The sequence below is a fragment of the Neolamprologus multifasciatus genome, chromosome 8 (genome assembly GCF_963576455.1).
Source record: "Neolamprologus multifasciatus chromosome 8, fNeoMul1.2, whole genome shotgun sequence".
Taxonomy (NCBI): Eukaryota; Metazoa; Chordata; class Actinopteri; order Cichliformes; family Cichlidae; genus Neolamprologus; species Neolamprologus multifasciatus.
The window spans coordinates 17,983,945-17,996,340 of NC_140446.1; the positions used below are offsets into that span (position 1 = coordinate 17,983,945).

At 40.9% G+C, this 12,396-nt stretch overlaps 1 protein-coding gene across 7 annotated transcripts in view; it reads left to right on the top strand.

Annotated features, from left to right (window-relative positions):
• Positions 1-7,682: 7,682 nt before the first annotated feature.
• Positions 7,683-12,396, top strand: part of mpripa (myosin phosphatase Rho interacting protein a) — a 52,614-nt gene continuing 47,900 nt past the window's right edge. For 5 of the 7 annotated variants that reach the window (XR_014875565.1, XM_085169375.1, XM_085169374.1 and 2 more), the window contains exons 1-2: positions 7,683-8,559; positions 10,789-10,866. Coding sequence is in view for 6 of the 7 variants with exons in the window: in XM_085169375.1 (XP_085025501.1) it covers positions 8,440-8,559; positions 10,789-10,866 (198 nt within the window). In the remaining variant the exon portion in view is untranslated. The remainder of the gene's footprint in view (positions 8,560-10,788; positions 10,867-12,396) is intronic. The other 2 variants (XM_085169378.1, XM_085169379.1) reach the window with 1 other exon arrangement.

Sequence of the window (12,396 nt, forward strand, 5' to 3'; positions counted from 1 at the left end):
CGTTCACACTACAGATAAAATGCGACAGCAAACGCGCTCTAGTGTGAACGCTCAAAGCGGCCCGCATGCGCAAAAGAAGATGTCACACACAAAGCGCTCTGTTTAGACCCAGAGCAAACAATAATGTTTGACTGATGGCCTTAATATAAAGACTTCGGACTTCACGTTTCCCAATTTTTGCTTTAAGTTATTTACATAATAATGTAAATAACCTAATAATTATCCTTATTGCTGTTTTAGAGAGGAGGATATCCTTCAAAGGATAGTTGCAGATTTCTGTCAGAACCTGCAGATTATGCAGTACAAATAAAATGTTAACGTTTCTCCAACGTTGTCTTCCCAACAGTTTCACCGGATGGCCAGGAAGCGTTCACGATATCTTATCGGGCGCTTCTCCGGCGCTGATAATTGGCGTCTGTCTTGTGTCAGTGACGTAAAAGACGGATTTAATGCGACATGACCGTTCAAACAGCAGTCGCTTTCTAAAACATCAGATATGTATCGGATTCAGTACCACATACGAAAGTGACCCAGATCGGATTTGAAAATATCGGATTTGTGCCGTTCACACTGTCATACCATGATCGGATATGGGTCGCATAGGGTCAAAAACATCGGAGCTGCCTGAGGAACTTCGCCTGGGCTGCCGCTGTTGGACGTGCAGCCGGCCTCCAGAACGACTTTTCCTTCGTTGCTGGACGCAGTTGTCTGCCAGGCCTGCCTGTCTTCAAACATCAGTTTCAGTCAATTAAGCTCAAAATCATTGTTTGCAACTCAGATTTACAAAACTAATTAGTCTAGAATTCAAATTCTGGAGTCATACAATAAAGAACCAGTATTCCCCACACAGATTTTAAGGTTTATGATGTAATTAATAACCAAACTTGACAAAGTATGGTGATGTCTGAATTTCTGAATCTCTTACACTTCACTAACACAAATGCAGTGTTTACCTGTACGCAGTGTTGGGGAGTAACGGAATACATGTACCACCCTTACGTATTTAAAATACAAAATATGAGTAACTGTATTCCGTTACAGGTACCGTTTAAAAAGGTGGTATTTAGAATACAGTTACTTTGTTGAAATAAATGTATTACACGGCGGTACTTTCCTGCTTCATATTGTGGCGGGTCAGGACTGTTTGGGTTTTGTTTGACAGCTACGTTCTTTAGTTCCAGTCGGCAGCGTTGCGGTTGCCATGGTTACAGGGTGACGCTCTCGCTCTGCGTGTTTCCTGGGTGAGAGAGCGCCTGTTGTTGTTGTTGTTGTTGTTGTTGTTGTTGTTGTTGTTGTTGTTGTTGTTGTTGTTGTTGTTGTTGTTGTTGTTGTGCTAAGCTAATAGGCAGAATGCTACAAGCATAGCTCTAAAGAATGTAGCCTCATGGGCAGTGTAGTCCGTGCTGCAGGGAGAATGGACTGCCATACTCGTTATGTGTCTGTGAGCGCGAGGAGGGAGAAAAAGGAGAGTCGAAAAGTATGAGTTATCATCGAGCAGAAACGGGAGCTGGAAGCATGTAAATATAATAATAACCACTGCAGCCAAGAAGAGTGCCTGACCCAGTTGTAAGTAAGCTATTAAAACTCGACTGTACGCTTTGTTCGCGTTTTCCTCCGAAACTTACTTAAGTTCTGAAGTTCAGTTGGAGCAGTCTTTCAACACCTCCCTCTGTCTCTCGCAAGCAGAGTTGACCCAGACAAGAAAGTAAAGCTATTTTTCGGCTACAAGCCCCACGGAACGTATTAGTCAGAGGTCCCTTTACTACGGTTCGGAGCCGTGGACCTTCAGTAATAGTAATAAATCACACAGTAATAGTACATTCATGTAGTTGTAAAATGCATGATAATATGTTAAGTAATCCAAAGTATTCAGAATACGTTACTCTCATTGAGTAACTTAACGGAATACGTTACAGAATACATTTTAGGGCATGTATTCTGTAATGGAATACATTTTAAAAGTAACCTTCCCAACACTGCCTGTACGGAGACTGACAACAACTTCACTTTACTCAACATTTACATTCAGCAATAACTTCCTTGTCAAATGCTTATGCTCATCAGATTAAATAGGCTTGTTAAAGGACATTATATTTAGTTCTTAATGTCAGATTTAGCTAATTAGATTGATTTAAAAAAGATATAACAGACATGTTCATATTTTATTGATGAAAACTTTGACAGAGGAGCAACAAATAATTAAAGAAAGGAAAGTCAGGACATATCATTTCTAGTGTTTTTACAGCCAAGTCTTTTGCATGTTATGATGTTTTGGTGATTAAAACAAAAAACAATGCTGATAATATGCAAGAAAACTGAAGTGAAGGAAAGCAATGACTCTCTATCTGACCCTGACTATAACCTGAGCAGCACTCTCATCTCTGCAGCTTAATGAGGTAGACGTGGAGACAGAGTTCTTGAAGAAGTTAGACGCCTCCTGTGATGTTGCTTGTCTCATGTACGACATCAGTGACCCCCATTCCTTCAACTATTGTGGCAGCATATACAAGGTCAGTTACAGGACCATTTGAAGGATAAAGTGTCAATTTCTATTTATTTTTAATTTTTAAGATCACTTCTTCTTTTACTATGTATTTTGTTGCTGTTTGCCCACAGTTACCCTGTCTGATAATCCAGCACAGCTCACTTTGCAGCCTCTCCCAGTCTTTACCGTTCATATATGTAATTACAGAAAGATAAGTTTGGAGAGCTGAAGATTGCAGAGGTTAGACGGTCCAACATATTAAATAGACTTGAGACAGACATCCTTCCAGCATCATTATTAGTTTTTTAATATTTGTTTGACTAAAGAAAGATTCAGTTTCAATTACTCTGCAGTTACTAAGCAACACATAAACATAAACTGTGATTTAATTTGCTTGTATTCGGACCCACTGGCTGTAATTAGTTAACAACCCCAAAGTTATGTGTTATCTGAATTACATTAGGACACCCTTTTATATAAATTTACTCTCCCTCAACTCAGCTTTTCAGTGTTTGAATTTTTTCTATTTTTTTAGCAACACTACATGAAAAGCAACATCTCATGTGTGCTGGTCGCCTCCAAGGTGGACCTTCCTGAAGGTCTTCAGGCTGGGGAAGACCCCAGCAGAGTTCTGTTATAAGCACAGACTGTCTTTCTCCATGCTGTCCCTTGACTCCACCAGCAAGAACATCTACACCAGGGTTGCCTGGGCAGCCATGTACCCGTATGTTTCAGTTATTTCTACTTATACGTCACACTTTTCCCTCTCAAAGCAAAGGTAAGACCCTTGCTTCTGTGCCACCTTCTTGTAATGGTTCCCTACTCCACTGCAATTTGTATTTCTTATTAACCCATATTATTTAGTGGCTGAAATACACAATCATGACCAATAAACTTTTTGGAACTAGCACACATGGAGAGTTTGGCACTGAGATGTGGTTCACCTTATTCTTTAGACTTATTCAAATTAGTACTGAAATTCTGCCTGTTTTAATTCATTTATGTAAAATGGCTTTGATTTATTAGATAAATAAATATTTCAGTGTCTCTTTGCAACTTCGCACACAACTTCCTATGCTGCTGTGGTTATTTATAGAACTGTTGTGCCTTTGGGTGAAGTTTATCGTGCGCGGATGAGATATGACAAGCTCTGATCAATCATCATGGGCCTGTGTTTTTGATGCTGAAGATTACAAACTAACAAAAACCTGCAGAGCTTTGAATTTGGCCTGTAGAATAGCTGTGGGGAGAACGATGAAGTACACCAGAGAGAACTACTGAAAGCACAGTGAGCACATGCAAACTCGTGACATTGCTTCACAGTGCACATTGTGAAGTCTTTGTTAAACATAAAATCTTTTGAATGACACTCTATTATCATTTGTACTCCACAACGACATGGAATTTAACTGCATGTAGAAAATGATTTTTGCATTTTTTTTGCAAAGTGTTGTTTCTGAAATGTTACCTGAAATTGAAGATATTTTTTCCATTTCAAGCAAGAAGCTAGTGTTAGGTAGCCATTTAATACTACACTGTGAATAAAAGAGGAATAGCTCGACAGCCACCTTCCAGAGACATACATTTATACTAATCTAATGTTTCCACTGTGCAGTAGTTAAAATGAAGTATCTGCTAACACTGCTTTCTTTTCTGAAGCAGATGAAAGCTTCAACATGTATAGAAGGGCCTCAATTTATAAACAGCCATATATAGTATTACAGCTTGATATAAATAATCCTTAAAGCATTGGAAATGGCATTTAAATCTCAGTTGTGTCGATCTAAAGAATGCATTTGTATCTCTTTATATTAAGCTTAACAAACAACTTTTTAGCAACTCCTTAAGATGTTGATAAAACCTTACTTCAAATCAAATCAGATTAACTGGTTTTCCATTACAATTAAGTACCACCTAATATAGTAATGCAACTGCGCGTCCCTTGACCTAATTAGTATGCAACACGAACGCTATCTACAACAAAGGTCGGCGCTGAGGCGACGATATACCTCCTGCTCATTCTCTTGGTTTTTGTCAGACTCGGGGACCACTGTGTTGTTGTTTTTTTTCGCTTATTGCCAGGTTTTAAAAATGGCAGTTTTGATTTTTGTGAAGGAGACGATCTCATGACTCACTAACGCCACTGACCAGCTAATTGGTGGCGTGATGTCACGTTTTAGTACCAGCTCAGATCGCTTTGGAACACGAACGGGTACTATTTTAGTACCTGGTACCAGGTACTATGACCTAATGGTAATAACTTAATTGTAATAGTGCCCAGCCGTGCCCAAAAACCTAAGGCCTGGCCACTAGGCAATCCCCCTTGGGAACCCTCCCAAGGCCTGGCTCCAAGGCGGGGCCTCAGTAACCCTATCCCAGAGAAAGTGAATTGTTCCCTAGATTTTTCACTCATACGGGTTTTTGAATCACTCTTTGACTGGCTCCTCACCCAAGACCAGGAACCCATTATGCTTCTTTCCAACTCTATATTTTTATTCTTCGAGTCCTCTAGCTATTCATGATTCACGCCTTAAAATAATTTTATTTTCCCTCTCCTTTAAGACAACTCTTTTCTGATTGTCTGATGTCCTCACAAATAGATCTGTATGCCTGAGATGACCATATCAATATGCGCTCCAAGTGACATTATACAGAGCCAAGAGTAGAAAAAACTGTCAGAAACAGTGTTTTTGCCCGCTGCTGTGTTTTCAAACATTTGTAAAAGAATGGGTTCACTGAATTTGAACCTTGCACAGGATGCAACTGTTACAGAAAGCCAGTTTGTAAAAAGTCTTCCCTCCTATATATTCAGTGATCAGCTGTAAGTGGTATTATATCAAAATGGAACATTAGCAAGTTAGTCATTAAGTCAGGCTTGTCACTTAATGACCAAGTGGCAAGCCACATAAAATTACACAGCTGGGTCGCTGAATGCTGAGCCACATAATCTGTAAAAGTCATCAACACTGCTGACTCAGTAACTGCGGAGGTCCAAACCTTCTCTGGCATTACCATCAGCGCAAAAGCCATTCGTGGGGACCTTCACAACAAAGCAGTTTCTGTAGGTGTAATGTGTAGGTAGCCCAGTACTTTTGTTCATATGACAGAAAATAAAGAAGTGAAGATATAATTAAAGAAAGTTTCCTTTAATTGCAGTAGTAGCTTTGAGTACCTTTAGAGGGTTAGGAACACCAAAAGCAGGCAAAAAAACGGGACACACAAGCAAAGTGTGTCCAGATCACTAAAATAATTAGAGGGCGCATCCGTCAGAATTTGGGTGCGTGAGGGTTACGTACTTGCTACACAAGATAAAAAGTAACGTTATCGGTGGGTTGTTCTGCTTGCCTTCTTATAAATTTAGTGTTTAGAGACTGACCGCCAACCACTTGCGAGAGATAGCTGCCCCTCCCTAAGCCTGTTTCGGTGGTTTCTTCTTGTTAAAAGGGAGTTTTTCCTTCCCACTGTCACCCACTTGCTTGTAGATTGCCATCTGATTGTTGGGGGTTTCTGATTTTTTCCCTGTATTATTGTTGGGTCTTTACCTTATATAAAGTTCAATGCAGTAACTGTTGTTATGACTTGGTGCTACATACACACATGAAATGGTCAAGTAGTCAGCAATGTTCATGTCAACCTTTGTGGATCAGTAATACTGATAACTGGATAACAGTCCCAGGATTTCAAATTCTTCACTAAATACTGGATTCATTTTCAAAATAAAATTATGTCATGGTTTTATGACTCATGGGATGCATATTATTTTTTTGTTTTCTAGTTACTCAGAAGCATGTTTCAGTTTAAAATGGAGAACATATTTAAGAAATGTATTTCAGTCATTTACTGTAATGACCTAAATGAATAATTACACATATTTCTCCCAGACTCAGCTGTTATATTACCCCACTATATGTGCTCACTTGGCGTTACAATCCCACCACCTCAAGCTGCATAATCAAAATCACACACTTCTTACAAGCACTGGTTTTTATTAACTAGCACTAATTTCTTTCTTTCTCCAAGTTACAAACAACAACAAAAAACATAAAATCGTGCCTCAAAACACAGCATGATGCAATAACTCACATATTTTGTGCCCTGAGTTCACAGTTTTTCCCAATCTGGAGCATCAGCCTGGAATCTGAAAAACATGCTGCACTTCGCTTTCAAGTGCACTTCAAAGAACCTGACGGTGATGACAGACATTTGTGCTCTGGTTTTCTCTTCTCTGCAGAAATATCTGCACAGTTACTACTCTTTCTTTTGTGTGCAAATAACAAACCCATGCCTGTCCTCCTGTTCAGAATGCACTAAGTCATCTTAAATAAATGGAAGCCAGGAGGAACACAAGCAGATCGCAACCCAGGTCCATCATTTTCCACACTCTCTACATTTCCTTAAATATATACGTTTCTAAAAATCCCAGTCAGGCCATTTGAAATTCAAGACCAACAGATGGTGCTCTGGAGTCTTAAGATTGCCCTCTATGTTTAAAATAAGAACACCTGCCAGACTTTAACTTGCATTTGTGCTGTAGATTTTAGATTTTTTTTTCCTTGATGATGATGTATGTTTTAAAACACCATAAAGTAGCATTAGCATCAGCCTGAAAGTTGCATTATTACCGCTTGCTGTGCAGCCCACTACACTATATAAGCCACACTTATTTAAAAAATGTATATAATGCAATCCTATTACATTGTAATACACATTAAGTTCAGGCTTTGCTCCTGTACAGCCTTTATAGATTCTTTTCACGTGCAGTTTCCATAACTATTAGTGCATGATGTGTGCTGTGTCCTTTTTTGGCCTGCTGCCATTTATTTTATTAGTAATTCATTAGGAAGCCATTTCTGTGTATACCTTTAGACTTTTCTTTCATATGTCAAAACCAAACCGTATTCCATAAGCTGAATTTAAAAAAATTATGTTTTTTCATTAGTACAATAATGGAATAATATTGACGTGGATACACACTACACTCAGGCCTTTTGACTCGCAATTAAAGCAAAGTATTAGCACAGGCAATTTCAACAACATCAGAGTTTTTGTACGGAAGTTAAGTGGGCCTTTAAATACCACCTAGCGTGAGGGAAAATATTAGCACTTCAGAAGATTTTCTATTGGTCCACGAAAGAAACGGCCTGGATTTTGGGCGTGTCCACCTATTCCGATTGGACGAAGGCGTTGTCTCTCAGCCCCACTCTCTCCCGTTCACCTCTCCACCGACTGAATGTCCGGCCCGAACGAGGATTTGCACGAAAACATCAACCGCAGACTGCGTATCAGAGGGGGAGCAGCTCTACGACGAACAGGACCTGACGCTATTCATCCAGCGGCATGACAACCACGTCGATGGCTTTTCCGAAGTTTGATAACGTTCCGGTGGCCCTGAAGCGAGACGTTAGAAGCGCGAAAAAGATTTAACGGCAATGACCGCGCTATCACTTGTTTGATAGAAAGACAGAGAGGGGGGGCCGAAGTGGACTCCCTCCCCCTCAGTGAAGAGCCGTTCCGCCCGATGGAGACTGTGACGGGACCTCTGCAGCGAGCTCGAGGCCCGGAGCGTCACCTGTGAGACGTCGACACCTCGCCGGAGGACGTAATTAAGAGAGACACGCGAACATCTGTCCGCACTTTCGACGACTTTATTTGACAAGTTCTGCCCAAGCCTGCACGCTAAAACTAAAGTTAGCAGCTCGGCGTTAGCTGCAGGAGGCGACCCCGCGCGCAAGATGACCAATATAGATATCACTTAACGAGGGGTTACGCACTGCCTCAGGTAACCTCGGGACAGGTGAACTGCGCACTGTTAAATGGCTTTGTTCTAGAAAGCATACATCAGCAACTTGCGTCAGTCTTTGCTGTGAGAACTGATTTTTTCCCCCCTCAAACACGGACTTTTAAAATAAGTCTTTTCTTTTTTTCCTCATCGAGTGTCGCTCCCTCAATCAACCATGTCACTCAAAGACAATCCCTGTCGGAAATTTCAAGCCAACATTTTCAACAAAAGTAAATGCCAGAACTGCTTTAAGCCCAGAGAGTCGCATCTGCTCAACGACGAAGACTTAAACCAGGTAAACAAACGCTCCAGCAACTTTCCATTGCGTTTCACTCTTACTATGTGCCGTTTAATGGGAGTGCAAATCCTGTTGCTGTCTTTTCTGTTTAATGTGCTCATTTCAAACGACTTGTCGTGTGCTAATAGACCACGAAGTGCAAAGGTTGGGTTAATTGGACATAATTAGTTTCCAGCCCAAGGGCGCATATTGACCCTAATTCATGCACACGCAGGCTTCCACCCAGCTCCATGCCCTGCAGCACAGGAGCAACGCTATCAGCTGCTTTTACAGGAGCTGTAATTATTTCAGATTATGTTGTCTCCTTTGATCATTTAACTGTAGATTGAACCATACTATTGCTTAAATTAAGAAACTGTAAAGTTTACTTTAACATTGACTAATATTGGGCGAGGCTGACTTATTATTATTATTATTATTATTAACATTATTATTATTTTAGTGGAGATATTTCACTGTTTACATTGTCCCCAGCAGGGAGTCTTATGTTGTGAAGGTGGTATGGTGTCATGCTGAACTTTGTTGACCCACATTGTGATCATTCCTCTTGGGAGTCTTGTTTAATGGGATAGATCAAGGCTCATTCTCAGGTCTGAAGATTGTACAAGTGATGCTTTTTCAGTGTCTGTGAGACACATTGTCCACTATCATTGTCCTCCACGATGTTGGTACAGAAATTGGCTTATGTTTGTTGGCCTCACATGGCTATTAAAGATTATTAGATTGTCTGTTGCTGGAGGTTTGAAGTCCTGTAGTCCATATATTAAGTCCTTACACAGACACACGCACAAGCATCTATGTTCTGGTTGAAAATAGCATCTATTTTCAACCAGAACTGTCATTCTGACCTCCCATCTCTCTAATTTCACTTGCCTTAAAGGCCCAGGCTATTGAAGCAATATTAATATATCCTTTATGATGACATGGAATAAGAGGTTGTGAGGTGGGGGGCATTGCGAAATGAAGACACGGGAACACGCTCAGATGAGTACATTTAACCGCTGAACCATTAGAGGCTAAAAAGTGACCTAGATTCATCATGCTTATTTCTCAGTCTCAGGGGGGACTTGCCATTGGTATGGCTGTCAAGTCTTATAAGGAGAGATGAGATGTTTTTCTAAACTGTGTTTTTTTTTTTTTTTTTTTCTTTCTACAGGCATTAAAACAACAATGCACAACAACAGTGTCCCACTCTCTTATTCTTTCAGTTGCCTTCATCTTGCAGTTTTCCCCTCCATTTTTAGTGTCTGAATGTTTCTCTTGCAAGTCTGTTCAAACTCTTGACGGTCCAAGGTTATAATTTGGACTTGTGCTTGGAAATTAATGTTATGTCATTTTGTTTACACAGTCACTCAGCTGGAAAATGTGCTGTGCTGCATGTAATCAAAGCAAAAGAGGATTTTATGGTGGATTATGCTCGGCCGTACATAGGGTGAAGTTATGACTGTAATCAAAACCTCAGATTGAAAGACATGGAAGTGCCAGACAGCTGGATATGTCAAGCTCTTTTGACTCAGATTTGTTGGCTACTGTTTCATAGTCTGGGGGGTGAAGCACACGTGCATTTATGTAAGACGCTTAATTTGATAAGCTCTTTAGGCACAGGTAAGATCTTAATGTAAACATCAAGTTCAGTGAGGTCTCCTGCGCGCAGTATGCATGCAGTGGTTATGCAGGGCTTCTTGGCTCAGCAGACAAGTGCTGACTACTAGCGTGGCTACAGTTCAAGTATGTACCAGAACAACTTAAGAAACACTGCCAGGCCAACTTGCGTCTCTCAGTACATGTTTGAATTGCAAATCTGTAGCCACAAAAGCTCGGCACTAATTCTCTCTTCTGCTTCTCATCCACTGCTTTTTTTTGTTTGTTTTTTTCCTTCTAACTTCTGCCTCTTGCTTCCCCCACCACCCACCAGTCCACCCACTTAGAGGATCAGAAGAAAAATTGTGTGTGTGTGAGCCTTTCCTTTTTCTTTTTTTTCAAGGCAGCATGGTGCTCTGGAATAAAGCCAAGTGGCGAGTGTAGCCTAAAGTCAAGGCAGCTAATGTCTATTATAACACTTTCATGGAGTTTAACACATGTTTGTGAGTGTGTGAATGTGTTTTTAAATAGGTCATAGTATGTGGTCTCAAGTTGCAGAATCAACTTCTGTGTCCCATAATTAGACAGTTATTTATTATGCTAATGATTGCTTCCAACACTGTCATTGTGTTTTCCACTCACCAGGCAAAACCTATATATGCAGGATGGCTGCTCCTGGCACCGGAGGGAACAAATTTTGACAATCCCTTACACAGATCTCGGGTAAGTGGTTTCATAAGTGTTTAGCTTTGCTGGTGGTGAGATTGCTTGTGTTTAGAAGAGAGCATTATGTTGTGACTTCACCTCTTCTTGACTTTCTTTTGGAAGTTTTGGCAGAAATTCATGGCAAGAAACTGGCGCTCTTTATAAGAGAAGAGGTCCATTTAACCCCCCCTGTGTTTAGCTTCTGCTCGTCTGAATGGTTGATTGGTGTAGTGGTTTTGATTTTATGTTAAACTGCTTTGAGGAAAAATGAGCAGCTAGTTTGGTTTTGGGCTGACAGATGACGCTATGGCATGGCGAGGCATCCGCTGTCTGCCCGTCTGTCCACTGTTCGCAAGAAATGCTGCTCCTCTTACAGTGTTGGTCACCTAATAGGTTTTCACCCAAGGTGTGAGAAGCTTAGGGGAAACTTGTCATCCTAGTGTACTGATTTTAGTGACACTTGCACACAGTGATCATCTAACAGGTCTTTGCCCAAGTTATGCTCAAGGTCAAGTCAAATTTGGATACTGATGAAAAGTTTTGTTGAGGACCAAGAAAAAAAAAAAGTGTGAAATCTATGTCCAGTAACACGTATCTATGAATTAAAGGTTGTGACTTTTTTCACAAACTGCTGTGAGACTGTATTGGAGCCTTTCTGGAGCTTCTTGATGTGCTTGCGTGGTTTCTGTTCAGGTACGCTGCCTTCCTCCCACAGTCCAGACATGATTGTTGGGTAATTGGTGATTCTAAATTGCCCAAAGGAGGGATTGAGAGTGCAGATGGCTGTCTAGTTACCAGGGTGTACCCCGACCATCATCCACTGGCGGAAATCCCAGCATAGCCATTATCCATTTTTCTTGTCTGTGATGATTTTTGTTTTGGTTATAAGCTTACAGTTGTAGACCCCCCACCCCATTTAGCTAGGCAAAGCTATGTTGTTTACCACCAAAGTTCTAAGCTAAGTTTGTTTTACCAGCTCAATGCTAGGTAAGTAGCGTGGCTACTCCTCCCTTTAATTTCCTTTATCCATTCTGGCACTCATTTGATAAACAAGAGCTCTTGTTGTTGTGGCTTCAGTGGCTACTTCATGAAATCAGCAGATTCTTATGGGAATCTCGGTCCTCTGTCAGTGAAGCCTCATTGTTAGGAAATAATGAGCCTAATATTGACTTCATTTAATAACTCTTACCACTGCAGTATCGTGTAATCGGAGCCGTCGTTTATCAGCTGCCAGATTATATGCTGTGGTGGTGCATCCCAAAAAGAGGACTACAGAGAATGTGGGGGAGGAGAAGAAAGGTCTCAGTTCTCACAGCCTCGCTGATGGCTTCCATATGAGTTTTGGGAAAAGCACCTCTGGATCTACTATCAACAGTCTGCTGCTGCTTTGACATCATCAGTGATGCGTTCTGCCTATTCTCCCAGTCAGCGTTTCACTGCGGGGGTATAATTGCTGGCTTGTACGTAGTGCTGACGTGAGCACATTTGTCAGGTTTACACTGAAACAAATAACAGAGAAACAGAAAACCGCTGATGTCTCAGGTGAGT